The sequence below is a fragment of the Gymnogyps californianus genome, chromosome 19, assembly GCF_018139145.2.
Source record: "Gymnogyps californianus isolate 813 chromosome 19, ASM1813914v2, whole genome shotgun sequence".
Classification (NCBI taxonomy): domain Eukaryota; kingdom Metazoa; phylum Chordata; class Aves; order Accipitriformes; family Cathartidae; genus Gymnogyps; species Gymnogyps californianus.
The window spans coordinates 10,728,056-10,747,681 of record NC_059489.1 but is presented as its reverse complement, the minus strand read 5'-3'; the positions used below and the strand labels follow the sequence as shown (position 1 = coordinate 10,747,681).

The following is a 19,626-nucleotide window of genomic DNA, read 5'->3' as shown; positions in this document are numbered from 1 at the left end:
CAGCCATTATCATGGTGCAAACAGCCTCCCTTATGCAGACAGGATGGGTGGTTGCTTGCCTGTGGGGTAAGTTGCCCGTGACTGGCAACGTACCCGACGTGCCTTGTGTGTTTTAGATGGCTGAGGAGTCTGACAGATGCGGTGCCAGTCCCCTGAGGTTGCTGGTTGCAGTAAGTGCCACTAGCTGAGGTCCATGGGGCTGCTCCTCGTCTGGACCTGCCCCTGGCTAAGCACCAGAGGTGGACGCGGTGCACCGGCGAGGCCCCCGCTCACTTCATGGGCTGCAGAAGGAGCTGGGGTGAGCAGGCACCCAGCTGAGCATCTCAGCGAAGCACCAAGGCTGCCGAATTCGCCCTGCCTGACTCCGCTGCCTCCCAGCCTGTCCCAGTGTCACAGCAGCCTGAAGCAGTGGTAGGGCCACCAAAACCGTGACTGGGAGCTGTGGCTTCAGTAAACAGGGGAGAAGCGTGATCAGTCCCACTGGCCCTGGAGGGTCCGTAGCCCACACCAGTCTTTGGGAAACACTGATGCACCTGCTTTCATGGGAGGCTGAGCTGTTAACAAGCTGCGCAGGCCCTCCAGATAAATCATCAGCCCGTATATCTCAGGGCAGGACAAACAGGGATCATTTAAAAGTCAACCCTTTTGCCCCCTAGATTATATTGCGCATGACAAAGCGCCCCGCTCCAGGCCATGCTCTCCCCTCCTTTATGGCAGAGGCATCACCCTGAGCGTGATGGCCGCGTTGGGAAGGGCAGGTCCAGAAATCCGGACCCTGCCTGCAGCAGCCGGGCAGCCGTAGCTGGCAGCCCTGAGCTCCCGTCAGGGCTTTGAATCCCATTCAGTCTCCTCCTCTTACCGTTCTTATTAATTCATGCTCCCGATCCGAGGCTTCCCAGATGTCCTCACATCTTGTGCCAGCTCTCTCATCAAGTTGGCCTGTTCTCCATCCCTGCTGGGCAGGAGGTATCGGGTACAAGGTGGACAGAGTGCCATGGCCAGACATCAGGTACAGAGATACATTGCCTCCTGCCTCAGCCAAAGCAGGACTAAGATTTCATCTGCTTTCTGCTCACAGGTCTCTTCACTTTTTGGGTGCAGACATTGCATATTCTGTAACAGGCCAAGTCATTTTTTCAGGTTAAGTGAGTGCAGGCTGAAAATACTTCCTCAAAACTTGTTTTTCTTTTTTTTTTTCCTTCTTTTTTTTTTCCTGGTCTATGTGATATTTCCTGTGGATACTCTTGTCCTTCCAAAAAAAAGTAATATTAAAACCAAAAGAAAAATCCCGTTCCTACATTTTTACTGTCTATGGCTGAATATTTCAGGATACCTTTTCAACAAAACCCCCTTCACTGGAGATGCTGCTCGGCTGTCCAACATGTCTCCAGCACCTGCCCCTACCTGCTTGGCCCCTGCGGTGATGCTCCGTGGGGATGCGGTTCCCATTCCTAGCGCTCGCAGGGCTCCGCAGGGCTGCCCCGTACACCCTCGGCACATGCTGCGCCTAATGAGGACTCTGCAGATCCCGTAAGAGAAAGACCACAGTTCCTTTTTTAATAATACAGGAGCATTCGGCTGGGACCTCGCGGCGCCAGGCTCTGTACGTCCACACATACTCTGCCCCAAAAAGCTCAGTGGAGCCGGCACCCATCCGGGAGCCAGAGAGCACTGGGATGAGGCCAGCAGCCACAGTCCTCCTGCCACCGCTGCCAGCCTGGGGCTGGGGACATCCCAGGGCTGCCCAGGCGACAGCAGCAGCTCATCCCTGGCATCCCGGCCCCTCTCCGGGGCATTTCCCACCAGCCTTCCCCATGCCACACCTCGCTGGCTGCCGGTCCCGCCGGCTCTCGAGGACAATGCATGTCCCTCCAATCTCAAGCCAAGAAGTCCTTGAACTTTATGTGTGATTTCAAGGGGGGGAAAGCCCAGGAGATTACGGAGATCAATAGAGGATTTGGGTAAAACAGGACCCGCCATTGACTCCTCCCTCTCCTCCAGGCTCTCAAATCCTCGGCTGCTGCTGGCCTGTCCCCATTAGCTATTGTTCCTATTCATTTTCCATGAAGGGGCTTTTGTTGTAGGAGCCCATGCGGGGTCACATCGCCCCTCAGTTATCAATCTGTTTCTCTCTCCTCTGTCCCATACTCCATCTCCCCGGTACAATGGGATGTTTTCTTCGGCAGCAGCTTCCTGACAGGCAGCCGTTCCCTTTGCCTTCAGACCTTATAATCACTTGTTAAGCTGCGCTAGCCTCGGGCTCCCCGGTCCCTTTTCCACCATACTCCCAGTTTAACCCCTGATCCCATCTAAGCGATGGGTCACCGGGAAAAGGGGAAAAAATACAGCCGTCCCCGTGGGGCTGGCGTGGGCTGTGCATGCATGAGGCATCTGAGCTGGAAGCCTTCCACTTTTCCGACTGTACGGGAGCACCTGGAATTATCAGATGGTGGAAGCGAAGTCTTCAGCTTTTGTTTGCCAAAGAGTCAGAGGATTTGGGTGGCTGAGTTTAAGCCTTTGCAGACTCGCTTGCCAAAGGGCTCTCCTGGTAAGCAAGTTTCTTCGGTGCCCCATGAAGGGACCCCAAAAGATGGGCATCCCAAACCAGCCCATTTGGAATAGGAAACCTTGCTAATGGGCTGCTGCTGGCGGTGGAGGGGGATTTTGGCAGCAGCCGTGCAGGGAGAAGAGCCCCACTTGCTCTCAGAAGTAGCACCAGAAACGACTTGTGCAGCGGAGCATTCCTTGGAGTGGGAGGCAGGAGGGGAGCAAGCAATAAAACAATAAATAGATAAAAGGAGAAAGGAACAACCGAGCAAGGTAGGGAACGAGTGCAAACAGGACGACGGAGGAGAGCCTGCCAGGAGCATCCCGGGGCTGAGCCCATGCCAGCAGCGGGGCCGGTGCCAGGGAGCCGTGAGTCACGGGCATGACGCGCAGCCCTGCGAGCTGGGATGGCCGCACTCGCCTCTGCCCTGCCAGCCCACCGGGGAGGGTGATCGTATGCCCACGCTCCTGCCACGGCACACGGAGCTCCCCTGGACCCCGGGGGGATCCCGGCACCCCGAGGCACCCCGCTGCTGCCAGGCTTCGGGAAAGGCACGCTGGTGTCTGTGATGGCGTGTAGTGAAAGGCTTCGAAAGAGGTAGATCGATCAACGCGGCAGAAATTTAAGGGGAAAAGAAAGAGGTTGCACTGAAAATGTTAAGTCAGTTGTGTAAGAGGCTGAGTAAAATGGAAAGCACCTTTTGCTCCAAGCCTCTAAGTCATTAAAAAAAACCCCCACGTTATCCCTGAGAAGGGTTATTTTTGCATTAGGGCTAAAACAGATAAGAGGTGTAAATTCGCAGAACTGGATGTCATGACGTCAGCCACCCAGTTTTTCTGGCTTTATAGTACGGCGCTCACCAAACGGTCTTTGTACCGAGAGAAACTCATCTAAAAATAAGGACAAAACCAGGCTGCTAATAAAGCTCTGCGGAATCTCACGTTTGCAGCTGTACTGGCAGAGCCCGCAGCAATATGGGGTACAGAGGGGTGAAACTATTCACTATTTTATTTCCCTGTATTGCCCTTTCCACCAGGTAAGACAGCTTCCTTCTCGGAGAGCTGTTGCTGGCTGCCGGAGCCACCGGTGCCTTCAGCCCCAGCAGGCAGAAACGATGAGTCAAATTCTGAAAAAAATCACAAGATTGCCTTAAATATCGTAAGGCTGTTTTAAATACAGATATATTTGGCTTATTGCTTTCTAGACACTGAAACTTTTAAAATAGACTCTGGTCATATTTTCCCTAGGCAACTAGCAACTTTTTAAAGGAAAGCTGAGATTCTCACCAATGTTTCCAGGAAAAAAGCAGCAAACATGAGTCCTGCGATACGATCGCAGCAGATAGATACACACACATGGTCCCTCTGCACTCTTTCACACTGATTTCACTTCTCTTTTCTTGCTTTCTCTGCTTGAAATGACCATTTATTCAAACAGAAAATGTAGCATTGTTCTAAGTGTCTAGGAAAAAAGTATCATAATAATAACCAGCATAAAGAAGTCAAACCACTTTGCATTGATCGCACTCCTTCTACAGGGCCCACTCCAAAGCCCATTGATGTCAGCAAAGTCCTTTCATTGACTTCAATGAGCTTCGGATCAGAGTGCAGATTTATAAAGGCATTTAGGTTCCTAATGATGTAAGTAGTTGCCTAGAGGTGTTAGGGGCCTAACCTGCTTATAGCCTTTTGTAAATCACACCAGGCATCTACTTACATGTTGAAGCATTGAAATACCTGAAACGCTACAGTATCTTGAAGTCACCAAACATACCGAGCTGGAATTACGCTCACTAATTTTAGATAAAGTGATCTGGCTGCGTTGCAGCTGGGGTGGGTACGGATTTGGAAATCCATATATTCAAGATAAGTTTCTTTGCTTAGAGAGGAAAAATGTCATAAAGTTGGGAGAAGATCTAATAGAATAATTCATTGCAAATAACAGTTGTTATTAATTTTGGCCTATTTACTATTTGGAAACATATTTTTATTAGCTAGCCAGCTCTGCAGATGGCTGATTATTATTCATTGCAATTTCCCCCCCCCCTTTTCATTGAATAATTTGTGGATACACCAGCTTTATTTCCAAGTAGTTGAAGTTTAATTCCTCAGCTAGGTCCACACCAAACAGAAGGGGAAAAAAAAGATCTAAGTCAAGTGTTTCATGTGCAAGTTTGTTTAAAAATTCTATAATCTATGACAAACATTTCAAATTAAAAGGGCATTCCCACAGGCAATGAAATAATGAAGCCCTTAGAATCAGGCAGCCGAGGCATGAAGCTGATAGCTATTGCCACAGTTTATGTACTCTCAAAGGAGAAGAGCAAATTCTGAGAGCAATATCATGTGGTGTTTGTAGATATTTCTTACCAACTGCGGGCCAGATTCTGCAGCCAGCCTAGGGGTAATTTGTTCAAGTGAGCGGGGAAAAGTCTGATTTCAGGTCTTTCTGTGCTGTATTCAGTACAGTGCTTAGCATAACTGTTGGCTGTAATCCTGTAAGTATGTTTTGCACCAGTGTCAGTGGTTTCACTGGTTTTAAGGGGGGCTGTTCTTCCATGTAAAGGTATTTGTGTATGTAGGGGTGGATATGATCGTCAGGCAAATCAGGAATTTGTGCTCAGGTACCAGAGGGATGGAGGGGGGTTAGTTCAAAAATCTGAGTGGACGGACAGAAAGGGGGATAGAGAGCGGTCAGACGGACATCACGATCTCATCACACTGCACACGCTGAACGGAGAAGTCCTGCGGAGTTTGGCTGACAAATGAGCCTGTCCGCGGGCAGCGGGCTGGATTTCCTACTGCAGCTCCAGCGGGCGGCTGGAAAGTCAGTCAGCATCTAGAGAAACGCTGCAGAGAACCGAGACCCCCGCTCTGCCCTACGGCGCATCCCCGCACCCCCCGGGACAGCCTCCGGGGCATCCCCGCACCCCCCGGGACAGCTTCCCGGGCACCCCCGCATCCCTCTACGCCCCGGGACAGCCTCCGGGGCACCCCCGCACCCCCCGGGACAGCTTCCCGGGGCACCCCCGCATCCCTCTACGCCCCGGGACAGCCTCCGGGCACCCCCGCACCCCCCCCGGACAGCCTCCCGGGCACCCCCGCATCCCTCTACGCCCCGGGACAGCCTCCGGGGCACCCCCGCACCCCCGGGACAGCCTCCCGGGGCACCCCCGCACCCCGCTCCACCCGAAGGCGCTCGGAAGCGGCTTCCCCGCGGGGCCCGCACCGCCACCCGCACCCCTCGGCTCTACCGGGGCCGGGCCGGGGGCGGCTCTGCCCCCCGCCCCCCGCCGCGCCATTGGCCCGCCCCGCCCCGCCCCGCCCCGCCCCGCCCGCCCCGCCCCGCGCCCGGCGATGTCTCCGCCGAAGTTTGCCGCGGCGGGCGCCGCACGTGGGAGCCCCCAGCACCGGCGGGCTCCCGGCACCGCTTCCCCGCCCGGCCCCGGAGCGGCAGCGAGGGTCGGCGGCGGCGGTTCCCCCCCACCTCCGCCTTCCACGGGGGATGCCCCCCTGAAGCGCCGCCGCGGCGTGGCCCCCGCGCTGGGGATGCGGCGGCGCGCAGCCCCCCGCCACCGCTGAGCGCTGCGCGGAGGGGCCGCGCCGGGGGGCGGCCGCGGAGCATGGCCAGGGCGCCCGGCCGCCGCCTCGGGGTAGCATGGCCGTGAGCGCGGCGGCCGCCCCCGCCGCCGAGCCGCTGCCCCGCAGCATCTTCAAGAAGTTCCTGGTGATGCTCTGCTCCCTCCTCATGTCCCTCTACGTCTTCTACTGCCTGGCCGACCGCTGCCAGACCCTGCCCGGACCCATCATCGCCGCCGGCGCCGCCTCGGAGGAGGAGGAGGGCGGCGGCGGCGGGTACCTGGGGGGCTCGGCCGAGCTGCCCCCCTGGCAGGCGGCGGCGGCGCGGCGGAAGCGGCTGCTGCAGCGGCTCAAGCAGCGGCGGCGGCGGCAGGAGGCGGCGCCGGGCGAGGAGGTGCCGGCCGGGGGCGGCGGGAGCCGGGCCGGCGGCTCGGGCGGCGGCGGGGGCAGCGCGGCGGGCACGCCCGGCACCCTGACGCTGCTGCTGGGCGAGGGCACCAAGCGGCTGCCGCAGGCCATCATCATCGGCGTGAAGAAGGGGGGGACGCGGGCGCTGCTGGAGTTCCTGCGGGTGCACCCCGACGTCCGCGCCGTCGGCGCCGAGCCCCACTTCTTCGACCGCAACTACGAGCGGGGACTCGCTGGTACAGGTACGGGACGGGCTGGGGCGGGCGGCGGCACCGCGGCGGGGCCGGGGCCGGGGCCGTGGCCGAGCCGGCAGTGCCCCCCGCTGGCCGCCGAGCCCCTCCGCCGCCCACCCGCGTCTCCCGGACCCCCAGCCCCTCTGCCCCAAGCTCTCCTCTCCCCGCAAGCCCCATCGCTGCTCCTCGAAGCCCCCTCCCCGCTCCCCAGGCCCACCCGCCGATCCTTTTCTTGGCCCCTAGCCTCGCTTCCCCCAGCCACCCTTCCCCGTTTCCCAGTTCCCCAGGCACTCTTCCCCGCATCCCCTCTCTCTCCACCCGTTCTCCCATCCCTGCTCCCAAACCCCCCAGCCCTTCTCTCTCCCCACATCCTCCTCCCTGCTCCCTGCCACACCATCCCCTAATCCCCACCCCTCCTCTCCCCCCCGACGCCCAGCCCCGCTGCCCCCCTGCCCCGGTGCAGGGTCCCCCCGGGGGTGCCTCCCCGCAGCCCGGGGTCCTGCTTGCGGGGGGGGCAATTGGAAGAGCAGTGGGTGCCCCATCGCCCTGGGGACTGCACGGGGATGCTGAGGCAGAGCTAACATCATCACCGCCCCCCCCCCCCCCCCCAGTGAGCACAGGCCCCCCAAGATCTTGCTGCTCCCTGGCTTTTCGCGGGGGGGGAAGCTTTGCAAAACCTGTGGCTCATCCTAACTCCCAGCCGAGTCGCACCGCAGCCCCGGCTGCCTCCCCTTGCAAAGCATCGTATCATCACCTCCCGCAACTCCCCGCCCAGAGATGCAGCCGGTAAAAGCAGCTTTCCTGCATTTGGTGAGGAGAGAAAACGTATTTCCCATGCAAATGTTTCAGCAGCCCAGTAACGAATAACCCAAAATGTCAGTTCCGGGAGTGCAACCCGTGCACTCACCTTGCCTAAGAAACGAGCAAAAAGGTAGATGGGGTTGTTCTTTCAATTAATTAGTTTCATTAAACCAAATAAAAGGTATCCCCTTTAAAATGAGACAGTAAACGTTAAAGGCAAGGGGCAGGATTCTCATTAATGTTGTTTAGATGTTTTCCTTCTGTGTTTTAAAGTTAATAGAGGAACATCTTCTGGCAGATTCCTATGGAAAGGATTGGTTAGGGTGGGGACGAAACTACTCTTTCACAGAATGTGTCTGTGGCTTTCTTGAATGAACAAACAAAAAGGAGAGGATTTCGGGTACCCCCGGAACCTGTTTTACTTTCATGTTAAGCCCAGCTATTAGCAGAGAGGAGAGGATGATTTTGGCTCAGCTTGCAGTGACAGTATTGAAATGTGGAGTAGGATAGTACTGCCAGTCCGAGTGTTTATGTAAAAGTCTTAACACGTGGAAGTGATGAGCTTCCTTGTGTATCCGCCAGTGTCAGAAACACGCCGGGTTTTTGCAGGCAGCAGAGTGTGGGTTCTCCGAGAAGAAAGATTTCCTTTCGTGTGGGCTGAAGCTGTCTACAGAATTATATTTTTAGTGTGCGCTTATTCAATTTCCACATGCTGACCCTGTATCAGAAAGGAAACATTAAAAACGAATCTGAAAAACCTCAAGAACTTTAATCAAGTCTTGACTTTGAAAAATAAACACATGGCTTTGGGGTGGCATCTACTGAAATTTATGGTGGATATGCAGAGAAGCTCATTTATCAAAGATGCTCTCGAAGTGTTGAGGAGCAGATGGCAGTGGGATAGACCCGCTTCTGGAAACAGTGCCTGAGCGAGGAGTGCAGACCTAGACAGAGGAGGAGCCACAGGCATTTAGGGCATAGTACAAGTCCTTGGTGTAGGGGATTTAATTTTCCAGAGGTTTGGTCTTGATCTTGCAGCTCTTACTCATTCAAGGTGCTGCCCTGCACGCTGTTTGTGTAATCATTATGTTTTAGCGTTTGGTACATGAGCTCTCCCATTAATTGCTGCAGTTTGTTTGTTCTGGTATTTGATGTACTGAATTTCACCATTATTTTTTTTTTTTATGAGCCCTGTGGAGGCTGAGGTACAGTGAATTCTTTGTATGGGATTATTCCTTTGAGACCTAATCTTGCCAGCTTTGCTTGTATGAGTAATCTTTACTAACACACAGAGTCCCGGCGTGATGGCAGAGCTGCGGTGTCAGCCTGCTGGTAACCAGTTACCAGCCTGTTATAAATATTCATTTAAAAAAATATCTGTCTCTCTCCATGGGTTTGCTGTAATCTTTGATGAGGGTTCGGTGCTGGGGAAATTGCCAGATGTTTGCCAGGGGTCCTGATTTCTTATCTTTGGCATCAGAGGCTTAGGTTTCACGTGCATTTCTGTTTCCCAGCGGTCAGACTAAACAGCATCATTACAAGGTATAAACACTTGGGTTTGCTTTCAGCACCCGCAGGAAGCCGGCGCGGGCAGCGAGCGCCCTGTCCAAGGGAACAAAAAGCTCTTGGCTGTTTGCAGCGACACAGGCTTGCAAATGGAGAAGAGCCAGCCAGCCTTCGCGGCTGATGGTCGATGCCGTTGTCACTGGAGCGCGGAGGTGGGCTGTCACAAGGATGCCACACCAGGACCAGGGTGGCTGTGGGGTCTCCAGCATGAGGGGGACCTCAGTTCCTCCTGGAGATGAAAGAGCAGCTCCGGTAACAGCCGCTTGTTACGCAGCGTGAGGGGGGGGTAAACGGGGCTGAGCCGTGGCTGCAGCAGCAGGATGATGCTCCCGAAGCGGCCGGTTAGATGGTGGTACCTGTAGGGCAGTGGCTTGCGAGGCACGGGCTTGGCACGTGAAAGTCCTGTCACCTGCTGGGGTGCCACACAATGCACGAAAAACACTGTCCGTTAAATCAAGTGGAATAATCGCTCGGCTCTTATAGCCTGAGCTGCGCCTGGGTAAGAAGGCAGCTGTCCTACTGAGAGGCTGATTTTATAAAAAACAATCTGAGCGGTTTAATTTGGTAAGTGTGACACCTCCGTGTGTGCTCATGTGTGGGTTGAATATCAAGGGAAGTTGTGTGCCGAAAGCAGCTTTCTCCGTTTCGGGTTTACAAGTCCTCTCTTCGTACGGGGACAAAAGGAGGGAGCGGGCAGCCCACAATGCTCGCATTGACTTCCCAGCACAGAAATCTCTGCTCCAGCCCTGAACAAGGCTATTGAGCTAACAGAGTTCAATAGCAGGTGAGCATGGGTTTTAATAGAGTTCAACTGCCATCCTCCACCCCAAATACGGCTGTATACAGCCTGGGGAAAACTCCCAAGAATAGGGGCTAAGCCAGTCAAGTAAAAAAAGATGCCTGGATTAGAAAAAAAAAACGGTATTTGTGGGTGATATTGCAAGTCTGGCTGGTTCCCTCTGATCCTTTGTTAGTCTCGCGCTGATTGAGCTGCCTGTTGGAATGTCATTATACTGTCAGTCACCCCAGGAACATTTATTTCATATGTTTCAATCTCCCTGCCTCCGTAGCACCGATGCCAATTTCACCAGAGCAAAGCCAAGCTAATGTCATTAGATTACACCCGATCCAGGGGAAGATGAAAGATGATTCAAAGTTATTCCGTCAGGTTGGGATTTTAAGTATTGCTCCTCCCCGATGCTTCCAGAGCTGGGGAGTTCTGTCTCCTAATTAATGTCCCCTTGGGATTTTTTTTCCAAGGCTTTTTTTTTTTTTTTCCTTCTTTTTAATCTAGGCAACCACTGATGTTTCTGAATCAAAGGGAACAGTGAACGTCTCAGTTGCTGAAGAGGTCTGGGATGGAGGAAAAGGAGGTTTGTTTGGGGGGGACGTGCTTACAGCAGCTGTGAGCAGCTGCATCCCACCTTGTGCCGTTTCCCATCCTCTGTGCCTCAAATCATGGTGAAATCGGAGCCCTGGGGATGGAGGAGTCGGGCTGCTCCTCTAGCAGCGGATGGCCTGGAGGTCCACGGGGTTTTGTGGTCACCGTAATTCAGCAGCGCAGTCTGTGAGCGCTTTGTAAGCGTGGAAGTGAGGATGGGAGCATAGGTGTGGGGGGCAGGAGTGTGTGGATGATGCCAGGGGAGACTTTGGGGGAGCGAGTACTATTCATGAAAGGTGGAGCAGGACCAGATGGCCATCAGGAGGAAAGACCTTGTTGCAAAACCCCCTGCGGGAGGGAGATGCTGTAGCAGTAGTTGCCTTAAAGTGATCTTCTCCCCCCACCTTTCTTCAGCCATCCTTGCAGCCTCTGCAAGAAACACCAGGTCTGTGAAGGTGTTCAGGGTGTGCCCAGCCCAGAACATGAGCTGTGACGTTGGACATCGAGTTTCAGCGGTTTGGGTTTTCCACTCCCTGCTGTGTGCACGCCTGCTTGTAGGAAGGTCTGGTTTAGCAGTGCCTGCTCCTCGTCCTGGGAACATCTCGTCTCCCAAACACATCTGAATTACTAATAGCACCAAGCGCAGCCTGCAGCAGTTTCTCTGGAAATTGCAGCCTTGGACAACCACATGCTGAAGAGGATCAAGGTCCTTGTTTATTTATTAGCTGTGTAATCAGATACCTCCCCGTACTGAGCTCATGGTGCCAGGTGCTGTATTAAAAGGGAACAAAAGATGGTCTTGGCCCCAAAGCGCCGGTAATTCACTGTAAACAGCAGGTGGAGATAGGCTGAGACAGGCGCAAAGACCGTGGAGAGTGGGTGAGTGGGTTGGTTGGGCAGCATGGGTCTCCTGGCCAAGGAGACATTGGAGATGGAGGATGAGGTGGGTTTATGGGTGGTTGAAGGGACTACTCCGTGCTGGGGAAAAGCAAGGGGGAGGAGGAGCTCGTTGGAAATGCTGATGAGATCAGGGCTGGGGTCATTGAGTCTGTTATAAAAAGACAGTAACTGGTTCTGGTGTCATGTGCTTTGCCACTGCCTTTGTGCATGATCTGGACGCCGATACACCAAGGCATTTTGGTAAAGATTTGAAATAGTTTGAAGGCTGGCACCCTGCTGCTGGGGAGATGTCTTGGTGTGCCTCAGTTTGCCCATCTGTAAAGTGGGAGGGAAGTCACTGCCCTGTGCTGCAGGGTTGTGACTCTGCAGCACCTCTCTCCAGCGCAGAGATGAGGTGCTATATGGAGTCTGAGCTTGTTGGGCTATGCTGTGGGTTAAATAACACCCAAAGCAGGTGAACCCCCCCAGAGCTGCTGGCAGAGGTCCTGCAGCCTCCGCACAGCTTCGGCTCGCTGTCCTCCTCTCGTGGCGAGGTGGAGTGCCACCTAGTGTGCACACCTCATGGATGGCACCATCCAGGGATGGCACCGTCCGCACACACCCCCCCCAGCAAGATCTAACTGCAAAGAGCTGGGGCTGGGCTCCTTCCGCTCTTACTCCTTAAATAAACCCCAAAGGGTTATTATTTTTGGTGATTCTTTTAAGCATTTTGCAACTATACGTATCACTTCTGTTTTCTGTTAATGGAGAAGTTCATATCCAGGATTTGTGTCCGTTCCTGATGACGGGGTGAGCTCCTGAGTTGGCGTATAAGGAGATGTCGACCCTATTCCCATTAGAAAGCATCAAAAATAAGTATTGGGATTTTATTGGACTCTTCTCTTGGCAGATCCTGTGGTCTGCATGGGGATATACCGGGGAGGTTCAGAAGTCAATAGACCCCATCCTCCTCTTCAGCACTGCTTCACGCCCCGGTCCCTGGGGCGCGGGAGGCTGGAGGGGGTCGGCACCTTCCTCGTCCACCCCGTGGCTCTGCCTGGGTCGGGGCGCTTGGAAACGGGGGCTCCCCTGGCCCTGCCTGCTGGTGCTGAGCAATCTTGAAAATATGGCCTTGACTGTCCAAGATTTTTGTCAGTTAAATTCATAGAGCTGGGTCTCGTGAAAAGCAGCGCAAAGCTCCAGCTGGCTGGGGCAAGAGCCCATTTATGGCAAAAATTATGCTACTCTTTAGAGAAGCAGCAGATTCACCCCGCTTAAACCACTAGTCCTCCTTTAAGGTCGGATCTCGCAAATCCCCACCTATGCACGTAGCCTGTCCTCCTGCCATCAGCTCTGCTGCCTTCGGGGGGGCTCCTGCGAGTAATTACATCGAGTTTGGGGTCCAGGGCCGTGCTCTGGCCACACCATCACCACCAATATGTCTGTTCACCGCAGCGAGCTAGGATTTCACCCCGACCTTTTGAAGTCTATAATAAGAGCAGTTAGGTCAGGGGAGGGGGAAGGGAGCTGGTGCCTTTCCAAAGAGTTCAGAGCAAACAACAAGTGATCAGAAAACATGAGAATAACCCCCTGTGAGCCCCCTCCCTGATGTGGGCATTAAAACTCCTGAGCTGCTAATTATGCTTTTCCCCTGGAGAATATCAAGGTAACCCAAACTGCTTTCGCAGGGAAACAGCAGAGGCTGGTGAGGGGGAGCAGGGACGGTTGTTGTGGCCATAAATCTTTGCAAATTCTCATTATGTGCAGGTATTCTGGAAGCGAAGTGGATTAGGTTGCAGTTAAAGTTGCGTTGCTGGGGTTGGATACTGGGGTTTTACCCCATGACAAAGCCCCGTGTGGGTCAGCGGGGCTGTTCATGCAAGGTCTGTAGGGCTGGGGCCATCTCGGGGACCATGACAGTGGCCGGTGTCTCTGTCTGTCTCCTGCGTAAGCCACCTCCTGGGAAATTCAGTTTTTCATGGTTTGGAGTTAAACATGTTAGCCTCCGAGCTGCGCCCTCCTGCACCCTTGCGACTCCCTGGGGGGATACGTGAGCAGGACGGTGCTCGCAGTGAGAATATAAATAGAGTTGCTTGAGGAAGTGAATTATTCTTGGCGTTTCTTTCATCGAATGATGCGATTCTGCAGGAGGAAATCTTTCAGCAAAAGAAATCGCCGGTTCCCTTCATGCATGGCAAGACCATCCTTCTTGCTTCCTGGAAGTGAAGAGATTCATAACGTGCTCTTTCTGTTGCAACACCATCTGTTGCAGAGATATAAAGATCCCTGCTCAAACTCCCCAGGCTCGAGGCTGCTGCCGGGTACATCTCTGGTGGGAGATAGAGGAGAAACTTCCCATCGCTGCCCCAGGGGAGCTTTGGAAACCTCGTGTGGTTGTTTTCCCCGCTGTTGAGCAGCCGTGCCCAAGCATCACTAAGAAAATCCCACCTGGGCAACTCCAGGCATCCAGACACTTTCCCCGCACAAAGCCGTGTGGATCGTGGATGCCAGCACAGCAGCTTCAGCGGGATCCTGCCGAACTCCCGGCTGTGAGGGGCGATGGAGCAGCCTCCCCTGCCCCAGCTGCACCGCTCGGCTCCAGTTCCTGAGCGCAGCCGGTGGCTGGAAACTGGGATGTGAACAGTTGGATCAGGTCTGACCACAACCACCCTTCCCACACCTTCCCCTGGTGAGAGATGTTCAGGTTCAAGTGCAAAGTCGGGATGGGAAGCTGGCTGTGTATTTATTTATTTATTTGTATCTCTAGTGGGATCTTTTTTTGCTAAAAATTTCAAAAAGCCAGGCTGATTTGTTCTGACATCGCCCATTGGAAAAGGGCTCCCTCCCGCAGCCGTGCTCTCTGGGGAAGCCTTTTATGGGAAAATATCAAATCCAATTGTTTTGACTTCCGTGTGTATCTGATGGTTTGTGTGTGTGTGTGTATGCTCATGTGTGCATCTTTGGGCTCTCAAGCGTTGCGTTTTTGTCATTAACATTTCATTTCTGCTTTCATGGTATTGTATTGTAACGTTGAGGACCATATACCAGCATCTTTCGACTTTATTTAAACACTTTTGCACTGTCTGAGCTGGACTGTTTGGGAAGCCCTTTTGGGGGAGAAATTCCCAAGCATTGGCATGTTCCAGCTCAGAGTAAAACAAGTGAGGAAACATCTGGATTTCCCACCTGGGGGAGGCTCTGTGTCCTGACCCCTCTGGCACAGGGTTAGCGAGTGAAAGGCAGGAGATGCGATGGCCTGGGAGAAGTGGTGTGCAGAGAGCCCGAGGAGGTGACCTGGCTCGGCTGAGACCCCCAAAAACACGCTCCAGGATCAGCGACCCCATGGTGCTGACGTGCTCCGAGCCCCCATAACATGCCAGCTGGAGATGCCTCTTTCCCCATTTTGCGTCTGGACTTTGCTGGCTCCGGAGTCCTTCCCCTGGCTGGAAATTTGCTCCTTAAATCCCTTCGTTCTCAAACATTGCTGGAGTCCAGGTTGTGCCTTGCCAAGTTTTGCTTTAAGCCTCAGTGAAAAGGTGTTTGGGAGGACCCTGGGTCACCCGGTGCAGCAAGGAATGGCTTTCCCCTGCTCCTGCTGGACCTGTCCCCATGGGGGGGTCCCCAGGCCTGGATGGGGGGAGCAGTGGGTTACCCTGGGTGCGGTTAGTATTGTGCCATTAACAAACTGTGATTTGCATAGGGAAAATCGGCGACAGCAGGAGGAGGCTGTACGATGTGCCAAAGCCAGCAGTGGGGGAGATCTCCCTCCTCTGAGACACAAACGCTGGGTCAGTGGCATCAGCCATAGCGTTTCTTGTTTTCCAAAACCATGCTGTTAGGAGGTGTTGGCAGAGCCACGGCACGGCCGTCCCCCCCGGGTCTGGCAGCCAGTCCTGGGTTAGTGCAGTGCCACGGCCATCAGCAGCGTTGGTGGAACGGAGGATGCTCCACTCTACCAGTGGGGAAACAGGCAGAAAAGCACCCAGAGCCTCTGGCAGAGCAAGGCTTAGCACATGGGACCTCTTGGCATCTAGCTCCACGCTGCTGTTGATCTCGTCTAACTGTGGTAGGAAGGGAGGCTGGCTGGTACAAGCATCAGCAATGGGCGTTCAGCGTGTGCTGAGCTTCCCTCGGCATCAGCCGCGTCCGCCCCCGGTGCTGCTCTGCTCCTCAACCTGCTCCTCGTGCTGAAGGTCACGGAAAGTTCCCCTGACTCCTCTTACAAGGGTTGAGGGGGCTAATCCTCACATCCGGGCTAACTTCCAGCTCAGGTAATTCTAGTCTCTGCCCCTAAAAATTAACTCTGCAGTTTCAGCTGGCTCCAGTTGTCTTCGTTCCCCGTCCATGGACCTGCTGGGCACCGTGCTGCTGGCAGAGACCCACCACAGGGCTCAAGGCAGTTGGCTTTTGATGGCTGGGAAGTGGTCTTTCTTCTGGGCTGCAAGATGATTTGGGTTTTTCTCCGTGCGAAAGCTGCATGTCATGGCAAGGGATAAAGCTAATGTTGTGCAACAATCCTGCTCTCTTGCACTGCTGAACTGTGCTGTGTGAATATTAATATTTGCCTGTAAGTGTTTGCCTGCTATTTATCAGTCTTGTACCTGCGTGACAATGGTTGTTAGCTCCTTCATCATCTCTAAAGAAGGAAAAAAACCAAAAGCCGAATCTCACTGCATGCAGCAGGCAGAGCACAGGTAGTGACATGCAGAGCTGGGTGAGAGGAGCGTGGTTTGGGATCGACAGCTGGTTCAGCCGCCGCCTGCGCAGGGCTTGGTGAGACCCGGCTTGTGCATGTTGGTTCCACCAGCGTCTGGCTGCCCTGTGTGCCCTGTCCCAACCCGCTTCCCCAGCAGGGCAGGGCCATATGGAGGAAGAGGAGGAGGAGGAAGATGCTGAGCACAGGCATGCGTGCACACGGATGCACTGGTGCCTCAGTGCTCGTTCTTCCCCAGCCTGGCTGCATTAGGGGCAGCGAGGGCAGTGACCAGCTCTCCCCGCAGCCTTCGCTCATGGGGTTTACTGGGTTTCTTGCTCTGCCAACGTGTTAGAGATGCACAGCTTTACCATGCGCTGGGAAAGTCTCTCCACCTGCTTCTGGGCTGGGGGCCATCGCTCCTCCAGCTCCCCGGCTGTGTCTGCGATGTCCACTTAGTTGCATCTTTATCTCCTTGGGTGCTCACTGTCCATCTTACGTTTCCTCCTCCCCTGCACCCATGCGCTGTATTATCGAGTGGCCGTGAGCTGTGAAACTCTCCCAGGAAGGGAGCTCTTGAGCCCTGCTAAAGATCTCCCTGCAGCCCGGGTCCAGAAGCTGCTGAGAGGGAGATTTCATGGGGTGGCTGAGAAGACAGCGGCCATCCCTCTCATGTCTCCATCTGTACTATCAGCAATAGATTGGAAAGAAGCAGAAATAGGGACTTTTTCAAACAGCGTGAGATTAAATTGTGAAACTGGCTGCCACGGGAGGTTTTGGCTAAAAGACTCTAAAAGGGCTCCAGAAGTGCTTAGCAAAGAAAGGTGCATCAGGAGCTGTTAAGCATGAGGAACCAGAAGCAAAGTCCAGCTGAGGGAGTCCCTGAGCCTTGGCTGGTGACCAGGGGTTTGCTCCTGCTGCTGGCACAGGAATTAGTTCGTGGGTCAGGGGGACCCCCCGGGTGACCCAGGGAGCTCATCTTCCCGTAACTGTTATCGGCGGAAAATATGATCGGTGTTATTTGGTTAGAAATGTACTTTCTGAGAGGGGATGAATTTTTCTGGTTGACATTGAATGGCTGGTGGTTGATAGCAGAGAAGAGAGCATTGCACTTTGCACTCATGGGCTGGGTCATTTCAGGATAAATGACCATCGGCCTGGCCAGCTCTTATGCTGAAGAGCCTGGATGTGTGTGTAACTGTCTTAGTTCATACCAGATGCAAAGAGAAAAAGAAAGATATCATTTATCCCCTACAGGCTACTGAGAGCTGGGTAAGCATGGCTGAACTTTCTGAAGCATCCTTTTGGATTTATGCACTTCGAAGCTACCTGAGGCTGCTCCCTCCGTGCGGCAGCAGCAGGCAGGGACTGGCAGCGACCCGGCCCCGTGGGCTGAGCTGCTGCAGCCCCGCCGGGAGGGACGTTTGCTTTGCAAACATTTGGAGTGGCTTAAGGTCCCACTGCTGCCCCAGCTCTTCATTTCTGCCCGTCTGCTGGAGGGTTTTGCTGCCTGGGTGGACGGCATGAGCCCCGCTGCTCTGCCCCATGCAAACCTGCCTGGGTTTAAAGGGCTGCTGGCGGTTTCTGAGCAAGCACAAAAAATCCATGGGTTTGGATGGCTGGAAGGCGATATGTGCCCCGGGAGAGATGCAGCGGGGATGGCTGCATCGCCTGGTCCTGCTTCCTGCGGCATGAGGTCACGTAGCGAAGGGGAAAACGTTGTCCTGGGGAGCAGGCACGGGGCAGGCGGGAGGGGAGGGACGAGCGCAGAGCTGCGTGCTGGGGCTGCTGGAAGGAAAACTTTCTGCCAACACTCCTCTTTCCAAGGAGACCAGCAATGCCAGCTTGCCCGGAGCAATCTCTCCATTTCGTAGCAAAGAGGTGAAGGTATGAAAGCCTGGACATTAAATACCTCGCACCAAACACCAAGGAGTTTCTTGTCTGGCTGCTGCTGCTCCTTCTTTGAGATAGGGTGGCGGGTTCCCACCTCACTGTTCCCAAGCGTAGCAGGGTCTGGCTTGGGCTGGACCCTCCTGAGGGCAGGAGATGGGATTTTGTTGTGCACCTGCGGTGATAGGAGAGCTGAGCTCCTGGGCATGCTGTGGGCATTACCACCATGCAGATGATGCATGCTGTGTGTCTCGTGTTGTGTCCAGGGCAGCGAGGAGGCTTTGGGACACACTCAGCCTAGCTGGGTGGTTGTGAGCAAGGGCCTGTTCTGGCCTGTGCCTCAGTTTCCCCATCTGTGAAATGGGGTTATGCTGCTGAGCTCACTCACCAAATACTAAGGTCATTGGTAAAGGTGCACGTAGCAGGGCTGGGACTTGGCTTTCCTGCCATCAGTGAGCACCAGGATCCGTCCCTCCGGCATCACCCTCTCTGGGTTGCGTTTGCTCCAACCACAGGCAGATGCAGAGGACACGCAGAGGGTTGGACGCAGAGTCACATCGGGTTTAAATGTTGTTTCCACACGCACCGAGTGTGTTCCCCGCTCAGCCCAGCACAGGAGCTGGGCTGGGGGCAGAGGTGCTCAGCCCCTAGAGCTGCCTTCGTAACCAGTCACGATGCCGCTCCGCCTGCTTGCTCCCGGCTCTGCCGCCCTCCCTTCCAGCAGCAGTAAATCCTCTGGAAGAGCCTCAGAAAGAAAGAATTTAGTAGGACACGCAAGCGGTTAGCCCGGGAGCCTCTGAAGGGGCCGAGACGGGGGGAAGGACTTCATGGCCTGACCCAGATGCAGTGCGCAGCATTTAATTGAGTTTGACTGGCTCCAGTGCCATGGGTCAGGGTCAGCCCCGGCGGCGAAGCCCACCGAGGCGCCGAAGCCGCTTCGTTTGGCACTCGCACAGGTTGAGCTCTGCCCTGCCTGCGCGGGGGGTCGCGGCCCTCTGTCACGTCGCGGGGACCCGCTGCCTCCACGGCATGATGCGGCAGGGTCGGCGAGCCAAGCTGTGAGCTGCTGGCTTCAAGGGGGCTGCGCCTCGGAGTTTTACAGCTTCGTCTGCTCGTTGCTTCCTAATTGCAGTTGAGTTGTTTGGCCAAGTGACAGCGAACTGCCGGGTCACAGCTGATGCCTGGATGTGTCCCCGTTTCTGGCGCTCCCATCCCTGCAGCCAGCTATTCAAGGGGCTTTACAACAGTAAAATCCAGCATTCATTGCCCTTCCTTCCAGCCTGCCCCAAAACAGAGGTGGGAGGAAGAAATCAGTGCTTCCTCATCACCGCCTGCCTCTGCCGGGCCGTGTGGCAGGGCAGCAGCTCACCTCCTCGGCCACCAGACCCGGGCACCAGCATCGCAGGCAGTTTCCTGCAGCAGCTAAGAGGAGAAGCCATGGGCTTGATTTATCCATCGGGACCCACCAGCCTTCCCAAGCCAGACGTAAAACCTCTGGTTTCCTAGTATACCTCTGGATTCCTTGGTACGTGACAAATATGCTATTGCAGCACTGGATTTTTAAATTATTATTTATTTTTGGACAATATAAGCATCTCCCCAGCACATGCTTCTGCTGCTTTCTTGGCTCCCACCCCAGAGCAATGCTC

At 54.7% G+C, this 19,626-nt stretch overlaps 1 protein-coding gene across 1 annotated transcript in view; it reads left to right on the top strand.

Moving 5' to 3' along the window:
- Positions 1-6,205: 6,205 nt before the first annotated feature.
- The window catches only part of LOC127024209 (heparan sulfate glucosamine 3-O-sulfotransferase 3A1-like), a 35,635-nt gene continuing 22,214 nt past the window's right edge, over positions 6,206-19,626 (top strand). Inside the window, exons 1-2 of the mRNA XM_050908664.1 lie at positions 6,206-6,756; positions 15,036-15,056. Coding sequence (XP_050764621.1) covers positions 6,206-6,756; positions 15,036-15,056 — 572 coding nt within the window. The remainder of the gene's footprint in view (positions 6,757-15,035; positions 15,057-19,626) is intronic.